The sequence below is a fragment of the Diplotaxodon limnothrissa genome, linkage group LG13, assembly GCF_057381915.1.
Source record: "Diplotaxodon limnothrissa isolate DT_005_m linkage group LG13, D_limnothrissa_male_GT1.1, whole genome shotgun sequence".
Lineage (NCBI taxonomy): Eukaryota > Metazoa > Chordata > Actinopteri > Cichliformes > Cichlidae > Diplotaxodon > Diplotaxodon limnothrissa.
The window spans coordinates 32942717-32963001 of NC_140608.1; the positions used below are offsets into that span (position 1 = coordinate 32942717).

The 20285-nt window shown below is 43.0% G+C and overlaps 1 protein-coding gene across 1 annotated transcript in view; it reads right to left on the reverse strand.

The window, feature by feature from the left end:
* LOC146620562 (heterogeneous nuclear ribonucleoprotein L-like) overlaps positions 1–20285 on the reverse strand; it is an 82757-nt gene that overhangs the window by 6454 nt on the left and 56018 nt on the right. Inside the window, exons 10-14 of the mRNA XM_085369628.1 lie at positions 14455–14672; positions 13275–13396; positions 4909–5110; positions 4449–4506; positions 4268–4366 (exon numbers count right to left, since the gene is read on the reverse strand). Coding sequence (XP_085225754.1) covers positions 4268–4366; positions 4449–4506; positions 4909–5110; positions 13275–13396; positions 14455–14672 — 699 coding nt within the window. The remainder of the gene's footprint in view (positions 1–4267; positions 4367–4448; positions 4507–4908; positions 5111–13274; positions 13397–14454; positions 14673–20285) is intronic.

Here is a 20285-nt window from a genome sequence, read left to right on the forward strand (position 1 = left end):
TTGCTTTTTGATTTCTTCTGACTGCCTGGCCATATTTATAGCTTTATCCAAGTCCAAGTCTTTTTCCATCTGCATGCGCTCAGACAGCCTCGTGTCGGCCAAGCCCACTACTATTCTGTCTCTTATCAGCTCATCGTGGAGCGGTCCGTAGTTACAGTGCTCTGCTAATGCATGCAAGGCAGTCACGAATGCATCAACAGTCTCATTCGGCTCTTGTTTGCGCATATTAAAACGTGCGCGCTCATAAACAACATTTTTCCTGACAATGAAAAAGTTGTGGAAGCTATCTCTCACTTTAGCATAGTCCCGTTGGTCTACATCACTTAACTTTAGTCCTCTCAGGACGTCATCCGCTTCGTCTCCCATACAATATATGAGAGTGTTCACTTGATTTTCCTCCGAGCTCGCAGACAGATTACTTGCCTGACGGAATCTCTCGAAGCGACGGACCCATCTTGTCCATTCGTGTGGTTTGGAAAAATCAAAGGGCTCCGGTGGTTGGATGCTAAACGTAGCGCTGGGAGTGCTAGGCGCGGTGCTAACTCCTGCCCTCGGACGATCGTCTACGTCGTCATTCGGCATTTTGTTTCCACCTTCCCCTTCTCCTCACACTCGGCAGATGTATGGAGTCTTACAAGTCACACAGCACTTCTGACACCATGTGTGATTCTTACTCTGAATCTGAATAAGTACGCGGGACCACTGTGTGCGGTAAGACCATCTCTTTACTTCCTGTATTACCATCTACCGGCATGCATTGCCAGTGCGTAACACGTAATTACACAATCAAACAGTGAACACATACTGCCCATACAACAAATGTACCAGAGACAATTATGAATACACCACATCAGTCACATGATCACATTTAACCAATGATCGCCCTTGACGGCAGAACGCGCTGGTTACGAGCCGGGAACGAGCTCACAAAGAGCACGCGCATTTTTAGCGGTCCGGAGCTGTAGGAGAAACACAAGTTAACTCAGAGACACAGACTGATGCGACAAACCCAGTAAGTAGGTGTACAGCGCACACTGTAGTGTGTAGCACCCAGGAGTATTAGCTTATTACGTACACGTTGGTAAGCTGTCTTGTTGCAACTGACGAACTGAAACAAACGAGCGTGCTGTGTGTGCAACAGCGCGACAAACATTACCTGTCCTTTTATTAACTGCACAAGTAGTGCTGGTCATAGCTGCTAGCTACCTGTGTAAGGCTGTCATGGGTCTGTAGCTCTGTCACCGTTTTAGGGAACATATTTAGTTTTAAAGTAAGTTTCCGGGCTTTTCCTGCCTTTCTGGAGGGATTATATTTCACTAAAAAACGATCTAATATGCATGTTCACATAATAATTATTATAATTATAATATATTAAAAAACACACGCTGTATTTTAAAGAACATACATTAAGAAGCAGATTATATTAGATTTATATTTTAAATAAGACAAAATGTGGATTTTACAGCAGTAAAATGATTGTATCTCTACAGTTTAAACATGTAATAAGCTTTGCCCCTGCACAGAGTGGATAGTGAAACACATGGAATCATCATAAATACATTATTTCATATTTATTACTTCCCCCTCCTCATTGCTTTATTATTGTAGCTCTAGTAATAAATAATAATGTAAGGATTCTGGATCAGCACAGTGATGCCCATAGTATATACAGTATTCTGAAGAAGGTCTAAAATGTCACTGTGTGTGCGTGCATGTGTGTGTTTTATTTAGATGGATTTTTTTTAATTATTACTCATGATATAACATTGTGCAGACATGCCTGGTCCTTACCAGGCATGTCTGCATGACATGAGGAGGAAACAGCAGGACCTGTGTGAGGCTACTAAAGGCAGGGCTATAACATTTTTCTGTCATCATTTAGATTAAGTGCAGGAGTTGTTAGGTGTGGATAATTAGATTATAGTTTATTGCAATAGCAAGTTGTGCCTTGTTCTCACATAGACAGCAAGTGGAGAGTGATATATGAAATAATGGGATGGAAGGAAGAAGAGAAGCAAAGAGTGATTCACAGGCAGAGCCTAAATTATTTCTCACAGTTTTTTGTGTCCTTATGGTTCCAAGCGCTGTCACCAATCTTTGCATTTTGTTATTATCTCATGACACTTGTTTAATCAGCTACCATCTCTCCTATGGACTTTTTACTGTCTACAGTCTCAGATCAACACAGCCCTGCCCTTCCCATATTAGACTCTTGATGAATGTGTGTTGTTGTTATTCAGCCTGGTTCAATGTGCCCCTTTTTAACTTTGAGCACCCGTCCCTTTAAACCTCTCTGCACGGCCCTGACCTGCAGGCCTGACAGCAGCAGATGTATCACTGCTGTAACACCTGTAACACTCAGCAGGCGCCTCATTGTTCTGACACACACAACAAAACTGTTGACTACACTACACGCTGACTACACACTGACTACACACTCACTACACAATAACTACACAATAACTACACGCTGACTACACAATAACTACACGCTGACTACACACTGACTACACAATAACTACACGCTGACTACACACTGACTACACAATAACTACACGCTGACTACACACTAACTACACAAGATTTGCGCTAAACGTCTCAAATCTCTCACATCTCAAACACGCCGTCACTCCTAAAACGTCCCCCGTTTCTTAACAACTAGATGCCACGTTGCCATATCATTTTTTGATTGGTCGAATGGCACTTTTTTGGACGAATAGGAAAGGCAGAGGGGGGTGGGGTTTGTCTTTGCTCACAGGCTTTCGAGCGTTTTCCTTATGAAACGCCGTTTTTACCGTTTCTTCCCGCAGTAAATATAAACAACGACAGTATTCAGGAAGAAAACCAAACATTGCGTGTTTTTTATCATAACTCTGGTTTTACGTGGCCGATCAACACGATTTAAAAACTGGTATAAAGTCCACACTTTTCCCGTCAGTTGTTCCGTCTGTCCTGCTCACATCTCCAATGGTTGTACACTAACGTGGCTTCACTCCACATCAGCCGCTTTGCTAGCTACAACACTGGTGCACTGCAAAACAGAATTGTTAAAGTTTTAATTTTAATTTCAATTCAGTTTTTTTTTGTGCGCAACGCAGATTTTCTGTGCGCAGACACCATGCCAGCAGTGCGCAATTGCGCACGTGCGCAGCTTAGAGAGAACATTTCTAAGAGCTCTTCATATTAAAAGAGAGCCATGCGCTGCTAAAAGGACTTAGCTCTTCACTTTACTATCAGAATCAGAATCAGAATCAGAAAGGGGTTTATTGCCAAATGTTGAGCAGGTTTACAACATTAGGAAATTGCTGCGGTGCTTCAGTGCAAACATAGTGTCATAAATAGCACTTAAATAGACATGGAAAAAAATAAAAGTAGGGATAAGAATTAAAAGTGCTACGTAGAAAGATATGTGCATGAGCTATACATGAGATATATACATGAGAATAAGAATTAAGAGTGCTACGTTGAAAGATATATACATGAGTGCAGGTGGTGATCAGTGCAAACATGGAATGATGCAGTGAACACAGCGTAGGGTCATGTGTTAGTAGCGGGAACAGTCATATGGTTATTGTTCATGTGTCCAACAGCAGAGGGGAAGAAACTGTTCTATGGCAAGTGTCCTGGAGGACAGTTTAGGATTTGATGCCATGTAAATAAAATTACATTAATTGGAGGATGTGACAGTGCAGTATAAAATGTAAAGCATGGTTAGTACCGTATTTTCCGCACTATAAGGCGCACTTAAAATCCTTTAATTTTCTCGAAAATCAACAGTGCGCCTTATGTATGAATTCTGGTTGTGCTTACTGACCTCGAACCGATGTTATGTGCTACACAGCGCCTCGCGGGGTAATCTGGGTCCTAAACTCCGTCCGTTTCAGGTCCCAAAGTCAAACGAACACTGTGGCATCACTGAGCATTGAAAACTGTCTGAATTCTTTCATCTTTAATTAAACGATCAGCGTTGCTGCTTTACCAGGTGTAACGATTAAGTTTAACATCCAGGCGTCCATGAAAACAGGATTTATTATTTATTTAACAGAATTAGAGGTTAGCAGGAAGTCCACAGTGCAGACTTTCATCCTCAAGGAATTAAACTAACATTAACTGCATTAACTGTTTAAATTTCACAAAATAATTTTTACAAAATAATTTTTTCTACTTCAGATGTATTTTCCAGCTCCACATTCAGGAATTATTTGTGAAGTTTCCAGCATGAGACTGACAGAGTAGGCAGTGATGGATGTTTTTCTCATGGACTTACTGGGAATCCTAATCTGGTAGTGGTTGAGAACAGTAAGAACCTCCACAGCCTCTGTCTTACTGTCAAACTCCAACAAGCCGGAGATGGTCTTAGAAGAGGCTGAAAAAAGAGACTGAACATTAAAAGGCAGGCGATGACCACATTCACGAGACTTCATCTGTTCAATCAAATGTCTACTTACGTTTGGCATCAAACATCTTAAATTTGACAAAGCCAGGCAGATCATGCTCCGTGCACAGCTACAGAAACACAGACAGCAGCGTGTGAGCAGTTCTGCACTAGGCAACAATTAAACATACAACTTATCAGCATTTGTTATACAATGTGGGAGTGGATTTCTTTATGGCAAAGACTGCTCAAGAAATCAGGCTCAACTCAAGAGAGGATCTTTGGGCATTTAAGGATATCTTGTTAATTCAGAAAAACAGGGCAGTCTTCTTAATAACAATGGGTTTTTTTGGAATTTCCAAGATAATAATCATATTAATTCAGGAAAAAACAAGAAATTATGAAGTAGATTTTGGATACATCATACATGGTATGATAGGATAGAAAATGTTTTAGGAGGTTTGGAATACCTTTAAACAGTTCTTTACAGTTACACAGAAAAGACGGACAGCGAACAGACAGAAGTACTTTACCCTCAGTAAATGATCCTGTGATATGCACGGAGGAACGTTATAGTAGTGCAACACTGCAGATGGAGGCTGGATGATGTTTTTGGAGGCTTGTCCGGCACTGCTAAAGCGATTGTTTCTGGTCATAGCAAAGTCCTTATAGCTGCTGCTGCCATCCTCTAACTCAAAAACCTGGCTGGGGATTACTGCGTGCTGCTTCGACACACTGCAAAAACCAAAAACATCAACTGTGTTACTTTTCTTATCAAATCCATGCATAACAAATCTACTGATCATGAAATAGTCTAGATAATATACACAGAAATAAAGAAGTATATGGTGCCAAATTGCCTCAGTGCGCTTTATGTTGTAAGATAAACACAAAAAAAATAAAGAAAACTCCCCAACAATCATATGACCCACTAAGGAAGCACTTTGGCGACAGTGGGAAGGAAAAACTCCCTTTTAACAGGAAGAAATCTCCGGCAGAACCAGGCTCAGGGAGGGGCGGGGCCATCTGCTACGATCGTCTGGGGGTGAGGGGAGGAAAACAGAGAGTAGAAGGATTTTAAATTTGACTTTGGAGATAACAGGATCAAATAATGAGAAGCCAGTATGGGCAAAATATGCTTTCTAGCCCTTTTCAGTAATCATGCAGCAGCATTCTGGATTAAAGTATGTGTCACAGTGAGTTTTATATATTTACTAGGTATGTGTGTTTTTAAAGGGATGTCAAATGCTGTCATTTTTCTGTAAAGCAAATTTACCTTGCCTTTAGGTATAAATAAAGTTACCTTACCTTACCTTACCTAACTGAATTCTGTTCAGGGAACAGTCCTAAAAGAAAAATGAATTTTGGGGGGAAAGTCTGATAATAATGAATTTGTGGAGGATTAGGGTCACTGGAAAAAAAAAAAGTGGGCACGTCAGAATTCAAGTCAGAATTCAAGTCAGAATTCAGACTTCTTTCTCAGAATTCTGGAAAAGAAGAAGAAAAAAAGACGAGCCCACTTTTTTTCCCAGTGGCTCTAATCCTCTTCCGTATGAATTACAGGAGTCCAGCTTAGAAGTAATAAATAAATCAACTAGTTTTTCAGCGTCACTCTGAGACAGGATATTTCTAACTTTAGAGATGTTGCGCAAATGGAAGAAAGCAGTCTTACATATTTGTTTAATATGTGCGTTGAAGGACATGTCCTGGTCAAAAATGACACCAAGGTTCCTCACAGCATTACTGGAAATTTTAGCATACATTTTCACTGCTATGCAGATGACACCCAGCTCTATCTGTCCATGAAGCCCGATAACACACACCAATGAGTTAAACTGCAGGAATGTCTTAAAGACATAAAGACCTGGATGGCCGCTAACTTTCTGCTTCTTAATTCAGATCAAACTGAAGATGATGTCCTTGGGAGCATGGTGTCTAACCAGATGCTTACTCTGGATGGCATTACCTTGGTTATGCACAGATATGTCTTTTAATGATGCTGCCTAAGGGAAGCATGTATAATATAAACAGAATTGGTCCTAGCACTGAACCCTGTGGAACTCCATAATTAACCTCAGTGTGTGAAGAGGACTCTCCATTTACATGAACAAACTGGAGTCTATTAGATAGATATGATACAAACCACTGCAGTGCAGTACCTGTAATACCTACAGCATGTTCTAATCGCTCTAATAGGATATTATGGTCAACAGTATCGAACGCTGCACTGAGGTCTAGCAGGACAAGCACAGAGATGAGTCCACTGTCAGAGGCCATAAGAAGATCATTTGTAACCTTCACTAAAGCGGTTTCTGTGCTGTGCTGAGCTCTGAAACCTGACTGAAACTCTTCAAATAAACCATTCCTCTGCAGATGATCTGTTAGCTGTTTGACAACTACTCTTTCCAGGATGTTTGATATAAAGGAAGGTTGGAGATTGGCCTATAATTAGCTAAGACTGCTGGGTCTAGAGATGCTTTTTGAGTAAAGGTTTAACTACAGCTAGCTTGAAGGCCTGTGGTACATAGCCGATCATTAGAGAGAGATTGCTCATATTTGAGATTGAATCTCGATCTTGGAAGTAAAGTGTAAAGGATCTGACCTCTTGGTGGCGCTGTCACTTGGTGTTCGCTTGCTCTGCGGTAGAGTATCACTTCCTGTTCCTGCTCAAACACAGTGGTGTTTCTGAGTAGCTTATTTGCTTAGCAATTTAATTAACAACTTTTAAATACATTCTTTTTCATAGTATAATCTTCACGTGCTTCATCCGAAGCACACTTTCTGTGTACTCACTACCTAATTTATAGCCAAAGTATTCACTCACTGTCTCTGTACTGTTTCGCTAGCTTAGCTCGTAGCCGACTCGTTAGCACCATGGCTACTTCACCTGTCCCTCCTGCACTTTCTTGCTCATTGTGTCAGATGTTTAGTTACTCCTCGGCCTCCTTTAGCAGTAATGATATCTGTAACAAATGTAGCATATTTGCAGCTCTGGAGGCCAGGATTACTGAATTGGAGACTCGGCTTCGCACCCTTCATTCACCCATAGCTAGCCAGGCCCCTGTAGCTGGTGCAGCCAAAGATAGCGTAGGCCCCGCTAGCTGTTCCCCGGCAGACCCCAAGCAGCTGGGGAAAGAGGGCGGCTGGGTCACGGTGAGGAAGAAGCAAAGTCCTAAACAGAAGCCCCGGGTACACCACCAACCCGTTCATGTGTCTAACCGTTTTTCCCCACTCGGCGACACACCCGCCGGGGGTCAAACTCTGGTAATTGGTGATGCTGTTCTCAGACATGTGAAGCTAGAGACACCGGCAACCATAGTCAATTGTCTTCCAGGGGCCAGAGCAGGCGACATTGAAGGAAATTTAAAACTGCTGGCTAAGGGTAAACGTAAATTCAGTAAGATCATAATTCACGTCGGCAGTAATGACACCCGGTTACGCCAATCGGAGGTCACTAAAATCAATATTGAATCGGTGTGTAACTTTGCCAAAACAATGTCGGACTCTGTAGTTTTCTCTGGTCCCCTCCCCAATCAGACCAGGAGTGACATGTTTAGCCGCATGTTCTCCTTAAATTGCTGGCTGTCTGAGTGGTGTCCCAGAAATGATGTGGGCTTCATAGATAATTGGCAAACCTTCTGGAGGAAACCTGGTCTTGTTAGGAGAGACGGCATCCATCCCACTTTGGATGGAGCAGCTCTCATTTCTAGAAATATGGACAAATTTATTAAACCCCCCAAAATATGACTATCCAGAGTTGGGACCAGGAAGCAGAGTTGCAGTCTTACACGCCTCTCTGCAGCTTCTCTCCTCCTGCTACCCCCCCAAAAACCCATCTCCATAGAGACTGTGTCAGCTCCCAAACAGACAAAAAACAAACTAAAAACCAGCAACAAACAACTTAAACATAAACAATTACAAAGAAAGAACAATACAGCATCCACATCTGAACCAAAGAGTAAAACAGTGAAATGTGGATTATTAAATATTAGGTCTCTCTCCTCCAAGTCTCTGTTAGTACATGACTTAATAATTGATCAACAAATCGATTTACTCTGCCTTACAGAAACCTGGTTGCAGCAGGATGATTATGTTAGTTTAAATGAATCAACACCCCCGAGTCATTCTAACTACCAGAAACCTCGAAGCACAGGCCGAGGGGGCGGTGTGGCAGCAATTTTTCACACCAGCCTATTAATTAATGAAAGACCCAGACAGACTTTTAATTCATTTGAAAGCCTGATGCTTAACATTGTCCACCCCAGCTGTGAAACTCAGAAACCAGTCTTACTTGTTATCATCTATCGTCCACCTGGGCCTTACACAGAGTTTCTGTCTGATTTCTCAGACTTTTTATCTGATTTAGTTCTGAGCTCAGATAAAATAATTATTGTGGGTGATTTTAACATCCATGTAGATGCTAAAAATGACAGCCTCAACATGGCATTTAATCTGTTATTAGACTCAATTGGCTTCTCTCAAAATGTAAAAGAACCCACCCACCACTTTAATCACACTCTAGATCTTGTTTTAACATATGCATAGAAACTGAACATTTAACAGTGTTTCCTGAAAACCCTCTGCTGTCTGATCATTTCCTGATAACATTTACATTTACAATAATTGATTACACAGCGGTGGAGAGTAGACTTTATCAAAGTAGATGTCTTTCTGAAAGCGCTGTAACTAAGTTTAAGAATATAATCCACCCACTGTTATCATCTTCAATGCCCTGTACCAACACAGAGCAGAGCAGCTACAGTGGGGCAAAAAAGTATTTAGTCAGCCACCGATTGTGCAAGTTCCCCCACCTAAAATGATGACAGAGGTCAGTAATTTGCACCAGAGGTACACTTCAACTGTGAGAGACAGAATGTGAAAAAAAAATCCATGAATCCACATGGTAGGATTTGTAAAGAATTTATTGGTAAATCAGGGTGGAAAATAAGTATTTGGTCAATAACAAAAATACAACTCAATACTTTGTAACATAACCTTTGTTGGCAATAACAGAGGTCAAACGTTTACTATAGGTCTTTACCAGGTTTGCACACACAGTAGCTGGTATTTTGGCCCATTCCTCCATGCAGATCTTCTCGAGAGCAGTGATGTTTTGGGGCTGTCGCCGAGCAACACGGACTTTCAACTCCCGCCACAGATTTTCTATGGGGTTGAGGTCTGGAGACTGGCTAGGCCACTCCAGGACTTTCAAATGCTTCTTACGGAGCCACTCCTTTGTTGCCCGGGCGGTGTGTTTTGGATCATTGTCATGTTGGAAGACCCAGCCTCGTTTCATCTTCAAAGTTCTCACTGATGGAAGGAGGTTTTGGCTCAAAATCTCACGATACATGGCCCCATTCATTCTGTCCTTAACACGGATCAGTCGTCCTGTCCCCTTGGCAGAAAAACAGCCCCATAGCATGATGTTTCCACCCCCATGCTTCACAGTAGGTATGGTGTTCTTGGGATGCAACTCAGTATTCTTCTTCCTCCAAACACGACGAGTTGAGTTTATACCAAAAAGTTCTACTTTGGTTTCATCTGACCACATGACATTCTCCCAATCCTCTGCTGTATCATCCATGTGCTCTCTGGCAAACTTCAGATGGGCCTGGACATGCACTGGCTTCAGCAGCAGAACACGTCTGGCACTGCGGGATTTGATTCCCTGCCGTTGTAGTGTGTTACTGATGGTGACCTTTGTTACTTTGGTCCCAGCTCTCTGCAGGTCATTCACCAGGTCCCCCCGTGTGGTTCTGGGATCTTTGCTCACCGTTCTCATGATCATTTTGACCCCACGGGATGAGATCTTGCGTGGAGCCCCAGATCGAGGGAGATTATCAGTGGTCTTGTATGTCTTCCATTTTCTGATGATTGCTCCCACAGTTGATTTTTTCACACCAAGCTGCTTGCCTATTGTAGATTCACTCTTCCCAGTCTGGTGCAGGTCTACAATACTTTTCCTGGTGTCCTTCCAAAGCTCTTTGGTCTCGGCCATGGCGGAGTTTGGAGTCTGACTGTTTGGGGCTGTGGACAGGTGTCTTTTATACAGATGATGAGTTCAAACAGGTGCCATTCATACAGGTAACGAGTGGGGGACAGAAAAGCTTCTTACAGAAGACGTTACAGGTCTGTGAGAGCCAGAGATTTTCCTTGTTTGAGGTGACCAAATACTTATTTTCCACCCTGATTTATGAATAAATTCTTTACAAATCCTACCATGTGAATTCATGGATTTTTTTTTTCACATTCTGTCTCTCACAGTTGAAGTGTACCTCTGGTGCAAATTACTGACCTCTGTCATCATTTTAAGTGGGGGAACTTGCACAATCGGTGGCTGACTAAATACTTTTTTGCCCCACTGTATCTGAACGCTACTCCAACAGAGGTCGATTATCTTGTTAATAATTTCACCTCCTCACTACGTACGACTCTGGATACTGTAGCTCCTGTGAAAACTAAGGTCTCTAATCAGAAGTACCTGACTCCGTGGTATAATTCTCAAACACGTACCCTAAAGCAGATGACTCGTAATCTGGAGAGGAAATGGCGTGTCACAAATTTAGAGGATCATCATTTAGCCTGGAGAAATAGTTTGCTGCTTTATAAGAAAGCCCTCCGCAAAGCCAGAACATCTTACTATTCATCACTGATTGAAGAAAATAAGAACAACCCCAGGTTTCTCTTCAGCACTGTAGCCAGTCTGACAAAAAGTCAGAGCTCTTTTGAGCCAACCATCCCTTTAACATTAACTAGTAATGACTTCATGAACTTCTTCACAAATAAAATTTTTATCATTAGAGAAAAAATTACCAATAATCATCCCACAGATGTAATATTATCTACAGCTACTCTTAGTACCATTGATGTTAAGTTAGACTCTTTTTCTCCAATTGATCTTTCTGAGTTAACTTCAATAATTACTTCCTCCAAACCATCAACGTGTCTTTTAGACCCCATTCCTACAAAACTGCTCAAAGAAGTCCTGCCATTAATTAATTCTTCGATCTTAAATATGATCAACCTATCTCTAATGATCGGCTATGTACCACAGGCCTTCAAGCTAGCTGTAGTTAAACCTTTACTCAAAAAGCATCTCTAGACCCAGCAGTCTTAGCTAATTATAGGCCAATCTCCAACCTTCCTTTATATCAAACATCCTTGAAAGAGTAGTTGTCAAACAGCTAACAGATCATCTGCAGAGGAATGGTTTATTTGAAGAGTTTCAGTCAGGTTTCAGAGCTCATCACAGCACAGAAACAGCTTTAGTGAAGGTTACAAATGATCTTCTTATGGCCTCTGACAGTGGACTCATCTCTGTGCTTGTCCTGCTAGACCTTAGTGCAGCATTCGATACTGTTGACCATAATATCCTATTAGAGCGATTAGAACATGCTGTAGGTATTACAGGTACTGCGCTGCAGTGGTTTGTATCATATCTATCTAATAGACTCCAATTTGTACATGTAAATGGAGAGTCCTCTTCACACACTGAGGTTAATTATGGAGTTCCACAGGGTTCAGTGCTAGGACCAATTCTGTTTACACTATACATGCTTCCCTTAGGCAGCATCATTAGAAGACATAGCATACATTTACACTGCTATGCAGATGACACCCAGCTCTATCTGTCCATGAAGCCAGATAACACACACCAATGAGTTAAACTGCAGGAATGTCTTAAAGACATAAAGACCTGGATGGCCGCTAACTTTCTGCTTCTTAATTCAGATCAAACTGAGGTTATTGTACTCGGCCCTGAAAATCTTAGAAATATGGTATCTAACCAGATTCTTACTCTGGATGGCATTACCTTGGCCTCCAGTAACGCTGTGAGGAACCTTGGAGTCATTTTTGACCAGGACATGTCCTTCAATGCACATATTAAACAAATATGTAAGACTGCGTTCTTCCATTTGCGCAACATCTCTAAAGTTAGAAATATCCTGTCTCAGAGTGACGCTGAAAAACTAGTTCATGCATTTATTACTTCCAGGCTGGACGACTGTAATTCATTATTATCAGGAAGTCCTAAAAACTCCCTGAAAAGCCTTCAGCTAATCCAAAATGCTGCAGCAAGAGTCCTGACAGGGACTAGAACTTTTTAGAAAGAGAGAGCAGATTTCTCCTGTTTTGGCTTCCCTTCATTGGCTTCCTGTTAAATCCAGAATTGAATTCAAAATCCTGCTCCTCACATACAAGGTCTTAAATAATCAGGCCCCATCTTATCTTAATGACCTTGTAGTACCATATCACCCTATTAGAGCACTTCGCTCTCGCTCTGCAGGCCTACTTGTTGTTCCTAGAGTATTTAAAAGTAGAATGGGAGGGAGAGCCTTCAGTTTTCAGGCCCCTCTTCTGTGGAACCAGCTTCCAGTTTGGATTCAGGAGACAGACACTATCTCTACTTTCAAGATTAGGCTTAAAACTTTCCTTTTTGCTAAAGCATATAGTTAGGGCTGGACCAGGTGACCCTGAATCCTCCCTTAGTTATGCTGCAATAGACGTAGGGATTCCCATGATGCATTGAGTTTTTCCTTTCCAGTCACCTTTCTCGCTCACTATGTATTAACAGACCTCTCTGCATTGAATCATATCTGTTATTAACCTCTGTCTCTCTTCCACAGCATGTCTTTTATCCTGTCTTCCTTCTCTCACCCCAACCGGTCACAGCAGATGGCCGCCCCTCCCTGAGCCTGGTTCTGCCGGAGGTTTCTTCCTGTTAAAAGGGAGTTTTTCCTTCCCACTGTTGCCAAAGTGTTTGCTCATAGGGGGTCATATGATTGTTGGGTTTTTCTCTGTATCTATGAAGCACCTTGAGGTGACTTATGTTGTGATTTGGCGCTATATAAATAAAATGGAATTGAATTGAATTGAATTAAAGATATGCACATCTTACCAGACATTCAGTCTTTTACCAAACACCTTAATGCTGTTGAGGTGTGTGATGGCCCTGTCCACAGCATACTCATCTCCCATCTCAACCAACGCTGTGCCAGGAACACTCTTCATAAACTTAACCTATAACAAGCACATAGATAACAGCTGTTCTAAAGAGGTACCATACATTGTGAAAGCAGTGTACATGTTTTACTGATGTAAACATTCTTTCATGTTAACCATTAGAAGACACAGTGTACATTAGAGGACATTTGGAAGGCTATCTAAAGTCAGGATATTTTACACTTGTGCTTTTTTGTGACATCAGGTAGTAATTTGCACAATCCACATTGGAGAATATAGCTATTCTGACTGTGTCATGAAATCAACATACTCTATGAGAACACTGAATGGGTTTGATGTTTGGGGAAGTTCTCTAAGTGTTACAGGAGCAGCAGAATCTATTCGTTATTTTGTTATAAGGTAGCGATGAGCAGATATGGAAATATTATTAACCCTCTCAAGGCAGGCGTTGCCGATTTGCAACAGTTAAAAATTAACAACCTGATTACCCCACATACATATTTTATGAGTTTTTTTTAGAAGTACCACTGCAGGACTTGGTTGTGCATTAGCAACAAAAAGTTTAATTTGAGCCTGAGAGGGTTAAAGTGCTGGGAGTAATTTATGGCATACCGAAAGTGAACAGGAGGAGGCAGATAATTAAACCCTAAAGTTAAAATTTCAATTGTATGAGAAAACAATGTAAACAATCTCTGATATCACATTAAAAAAGGAGAATCAGACCTATGTTTGGTTTGGTTTGGTTTGCAGGGGTACATCACATGTCCTGACATTAAACAGAATTCAATGACACACAAGCACATGAGTGACAACAAGAAAACGGATAGTACATTTCTAAATAATGCAGTAGGTGTTGATGTACAGAGGTCTAATCCCATTCAATATACTGTCATTTACTTGTGAGTAGGACTGAAGGGCCAGGATATGATAGACACACACACAATTTCTGAGTTTGCTTCCACTGGAATCTTTTTATTGTTTTTACTAGCTTTTCCCTTCCAGCACAATTTCTACAACCTAATTATTAATTAATTGTTAATAAAATTAACAGCTGTTGCCGTGTTTCTACAAAAACACGCCAAAGACACATGAAGAATACACAAACAAACACTTACCTTCTCAATGTTGCCGTAGAGGCAGAAGAGGTTGAAGATGCGGGTGCAGTTCATCTTGGATGGATGGAGGCCACTTACCATGGCAACAGAACTGGGGGCATGGCCAGAGTATGACGAGGATGACTGCGGCAGTGGATAAGACACCATGTCTGGAACGTCCAATGAAGTGAGCTTGTACCTGCTGTTGCCGGGCAGTGGCAGCAGGGGACATGGTGGACCTGGGAAGGCACACATCAAAACAGTCGCTGTCTTGCAAGAACAATGAAAGCCTGTCTGCACCAATCCAATTCTGAACCACTTCATGCGCCACAGGTGAATAAGTGAGCGCACACTCACAGCCAACATGTCATTGGCATGGAAGCTCTTTACTGTGAGTGATGAATCAAAGTACGCCAAAGTAAACTGTGGGGTGACCACCACAACGACAAATGTATCAACAAAACTAATCAGACACTTAAATCACCCCCAACCAAGCAGCAACATAGGAAGACAACTGAAAATGAGAAAAGGATTGATGCCCTGTTATGACTTTGGATGACGTGCCCTAGTTTTGAGATGTGTCATCATCTCTGGATCAGTGTTGGCTTAGGCTAGTGATGGTGATGTGGGAATGTCAGCCTGCTACATCAGATACAAGTATGCCTCTACAAGTGTGCACCCTCTGTTTGGCTGCCTTTTCCTTAGCTGTAGCCTGGATCTGTTAGGATGCCTGGGTCGTTGACCCAGAGTTTTGAGTTTATTATGTTACTTATCATTTCTAGTCTTTGGTTTCTTTGTTGGAGTTCTGTCTTATGGTTTATGTCTCTGTGTTCTCTAGTTGCTGTCTCTCTGTGTCCAGTCAGAGTCTGTGTCTATAGTTCAGTCTGTGTTATGTTTCCTGTTTTACTTTGAAAATCCGTGTCTCATGTAAATGTGTCTGGTTTTGCTTCCTTTGTCTCGTTAGGCCTGATTTGCCCCAGCTGTGTTTCCCTCCTGTTGTCCATTCCCTGATTGCTCTGTGTGTATTTAAGCCCTGTGTTTCAGTTTGTCATTGTCGTGATCTACTGTTATCTTGCTGTGTGGTTTGTCTGTGTAGGTGTATTTTGTATTCTTAGTTTTTGTTACCCTTTTGAGTTCAGCATTAAAGCTGTTTTGAGTTACTTTCTGTCTCCGGAGTCTGCACTTTGGGTCCTTCTCCTGCCTGCACACAGCCATTTCATAACAGGATCTTGTTATAAAAGCAGTGAATGTATAACAAGATCCAACATCTGCAGATGAAAGTTTCGGCCTGCCTCAGCATTGCAAAACCTCCAGCTTCCAACATCAGCATAAAGAAGAGGAAGCCACTCTCATTGCTTAGTAATGACAACAACATTGTCACCCTTCAGACAGACATGTGTAGGTGCAAGGAAAGACTATCATGAAAAGATTTTGTCACTGCTCAGTGACAAAAATACTTATGAGCCCAGGTCTCAGAAGAGGGTGATTGATTGTCTTAACCAGGAAGAACAGGGCGATGCTATTGACTGGACCTCATACCAAATGCTTTATCCTGGGGATGCTACACCAAGGCTGTATGGTTTACTGAAGACATAAACATCGTGTACCTTTAAGACCAATTGTCTGTATGATCAACTCTGTCCTCCATTGGAGGTAGTTCATAAGAGATTACAAGATGACCCTGACCTCAGCAAGAGGATCACTTTCAGCACCAACTACTGTAAGTACTACACCCAGAAACATGGGTGTGCCATGGGTTCCCAAGTTTCACCAATTGTGGCCAACTTATACATGGAAAAAGTCCAAAAGAAGCTTTTGTATCCTACCCTGGAACACCACAAAGTCACTGATTTTCAGCTATGTGGATGACACCTGGGTGAAAATCAAATCTCAGGACGTTCCACATTTAACGGATTACATTAACTCGGTGGACCAACAAATCAACTTCACCAGGGAGGATATGAAAAGTGGGAGGCTAGCCTTCTTAGACTGCGAGATTTCCATCAGTAATGGGGGACATCTAAAAGCTGACGTGTACCGTAAACCTGCACATACGGATCAGTATCTAAGGTTTGACTCGCATCATCCACTGGAGCACAAACTGGGTGTCATCAGGACGAGCGAACACCATTCCCACTGACACAGCGGCCAGGGAGGCAGAAGAACATCACATCAAGAAGGCCCAGAGGATGTGGTTATCCCAGCTGGACTTTTGTCAAAGCGGGGAAAACTCCTAAAGAAAGCTCCAGGCGATCCAGGAGAGAAGGACAACCGCTGCCTAAGCGAAAACCTTTAGTAATCTCGTTTGTCAGAAGTATCGGAACAGCTGAGGTGCATGTTCTCTAAACACTGTATCTCTGTGGCTTTCAAAGGATACATCTTTCACCATCTTACAATGCTGTGATTGCAGCCATTCCCTAACTCTCTGTGAATGGTACTCATGGCCATTGATCAGTTGCCCATTTTGCCAATGACAATTTACAAAATAATAACCATGAAACTGACCTTGCGGCCTATTGTTAGTCGGTGGTGCTAGTGTCTGTCATTATGCAAATGTACCGTTGGGGAAACCTGCAGTCAGCTGAGACTGAAGAAGTCACTTGAACTTTCTCCCACTGAAAACGCTACATAGAGATGAAGAGAATAGACTTTTGGGGATTTCCTTACCTGGATGACTGAGCATGCATCAAGATATTTACTTGGACATTTTCCTACTAACTGCTCTACTGTAGTTCTGGCAGCACTAAGTGCTTGGAGGGACTTCTTGTTTGGAGAGCGCTCGTATTTAGCTTTTGGAGCTCAGTTTACTTAGAAAACAAGAGTAATTGTGCTGGACCTGGCTTCAAACCAATCACTGTTCTTAGAGGTCTTCGTCCCAAAGGTAGCAAAGGCTATTCTGTTTTCTGAGTTGTGCTGTTGGGCTACAGACAGAGCTTTTGTAAGTTTGGGGGGATCTTGGCAAATTCATCTACTACTACTGCATCTGGGAATCGATGCAACCTCAACTTGCAACACACTGGTAAGTGGTCAGTGGCCAGCTATGTTCTTTGTCCTTGAAAGTACAGTGGGGCAAAAAAGTATTTAGTCAGCCACCGATTGTGCAAGTTCCCCCACTTAAAATGATGACAGAGGTCAGTAATTTGCACCAGAGGTACACTTCAACTGTGAGAGACAGAATGTGAAAAAAAAATCCATGAATCCACATGGTAGGATTTGTAAAGAATTTATTCGTAAAGGAGGAGTTGGCCGTCCGACTGCGGTCTGGAGTGTGGAGCCTTCCTGCTGCTGCGGAGTCGGGGCGGTCTGCCTCCCCCCACCGCAGGGAAAAGGGAAACACCACCTGGGTCTGGGTGCAGTTCCCCCCTCCAGGGGCGGGGGCACCTAGACCCGGTTTGTAGAGTACGCTTGGGGAGTGTGATCGTGTGTACAACGTCTCTTTATGTCTGTCTCCACGTTGGTTGAGTGTGGAGTAAGTGCATATGAGAGCATGAGGGTGGGAATGGATGTTTGTATCTGTGTGTGCCTGTATGTCTGTGTCTATATGTCAGGTTGGGTGTCAGGCGCCACCTCTCTGGGGACATCTCAGGCCCTCCAAGGTTTGGAGGCCTATCTCCCCCTACCACCACTTCCCCTGCCAGTGGCGGACCCCCTCAGACATCGGTGCGTTGGTGGTTCTTTGTGTCCGGGGATGGGCGTCCAGGTACACACCGGCTCACTCCTTGGCGGCCGCTTATCGGGGCCTGGAGCCTGGGGCTCGCTCGGGCCACTTCGGAGGTGGGGTGCCCCCGGCCTCTCGGCCTGGGGCTCGGTCACTCAGGCGCAGCTGGCTGCCGGCGGAGCTCACGGGCGCGTCACTGCAACTCCCCCTGGCTTCTGCTCCGCGGCTGCTGAGTGAGCCCTCATCTGGGACTCTCCTCAGCTCTTTCTGGGACAGTGGCGCGGCTGCCCCTCTGTTGGTCTTCCTTGGTCTCTTGTGTTCTGGGGGCCTCTGGATGTCTGGAGTTTTGATCTCCTCCACACCTGCTTCACGCCCTGGAGGACGGGGCTGTGGCCCCCCCACACCCTCTAGCAGATTATTACATGAAGGAACCTTTTAAAAAACAAAAAACAAGCGCGTCCATGCTCACAGGTGTACACACGGGTGATCACACCCACAAACTACACCCTTTTTGGCTCCTACCTCAAAGCACACTGTGTTCTGTTGATCTTATGTGCTGCACAATAATGTTTAATATTTAGTATTTACTGTCATATTCCCATATATCATTGTGATGTTGTTTATTCTATTACTCTTGTTCTCTTCTGCTTGCTTTCTTTTTTCTTTCTCAGCAGGTGATCCAGGTGATTGATATATGCATTTTTTTTTCTCTGCCCGTTCTGTTGGTTTTTGTCTTTTGCCCTTCTCCCCCGTCCCTCTTCTCAGCTGTTTCTCTTTCCCTCTTTCTTTCTCCCCTTCTTTCCCCCAGTCAAGTCTGTCCCGTATTCAGTAAGTGAAAATAAAATAAACAATAAAAGGTGAATCAAATGGACCATTACGGCAAGGCTGGGATGGTCAGTTTGGTAAAGTAAATCCGTTGGGCATCTTTCTTTGCCTTTAGACAATTCTGATGGCAAAAGAGCCAAACGGGACAGGCAAAAAAAAAAAAAAAAAAAAAAAATGTTGGTGGCGTCAGTTACACAATGGACCCAGAGCCAGCGCAACGTGCCAGCAGTGCACAGGCAGGAATGCATTTCTAACTTGGAAATTCCAACACCACTTCACATTTAAAGAAGAAAGGGATGAAGGGCGAAATCTGACCGTGCGAACTCTCTTTGCCAGCAACCAAGCTGCTCTCAGCGTCAAAAGACTCCAACCTAAAGAAACATCTGGAATTTCTTTTTTAAAAACTACGTTAGCCTACTGCAACTAACTTGTTTTAGTTGTGATAGCTGCCTGGGTTATGTACCACTTAAGTATCTTTGATGTACTATTGCTGTGTGATTTATTACTATTACTGAAGGCTACTCACCACTGAGCTAACATTGTTAGCTGCCGTTAGCTTAGGTCTACCTAGAAAAGAGCTGAGGAGAGCCATGGATGGGCGTCACCTAGCAGCCACTGTGCAGAAGCCACAGAGGGCTGTAGCGACGAGCCTGCAGGCTCCACCGAGTCTCGGGCCCAGAAACCCAAAGGCCATCCACACCCCAGACGGGGCCCGACAGACCATGGAGTCTGGGAGTGAGCCACTACATACCTCAGCACCCAGCCCTGGACACCAAGAACCAGCCACCAGCGGGTGGGGGCACCAGCCACTGAAAGGGAGTGTGGTGAGGGGAAATATGTTCTGAGAGAGGTGGAGTCTAAGACCCAACCTGACATATAGACACAAACATGCATTCCCACCCTCATCCAACATAGAGACACACAGAACTGTATGTAGTACACATGCTCACACTCCTCATACAAACACTATACTCCCGGGTCCAGGCACCAGCATCCCCGGAGTGGCAATCCACCCCCAGACCCAGAAGATGGTGAAGAAAACTGAAGGCTCTGCTTCCATTCTACAGGGTGAGCCATTTATATGGATACATCGTAATAACATAGGAATGGTTGGTGATATTAAAGTCCTGTTTGTGGCACATTAGTATATGTGAGGGGGCAAACTCCTCAAGATGGGTGGTGACCATGGTGGCCATTTAGAAGTCGGCCATCTTGGATACAACTTTTGTTTTTTCAATAGGAAGAGGACCATGTGACACATCACACTTGTTGGTAATGTCACAAGAAAAACAATGGTGTGCTTGGTTTCAACGTAACTTTATTCTTTCATGAGTTATTTACAAGTTTCTCTTTGTTCACAGCCATTGAC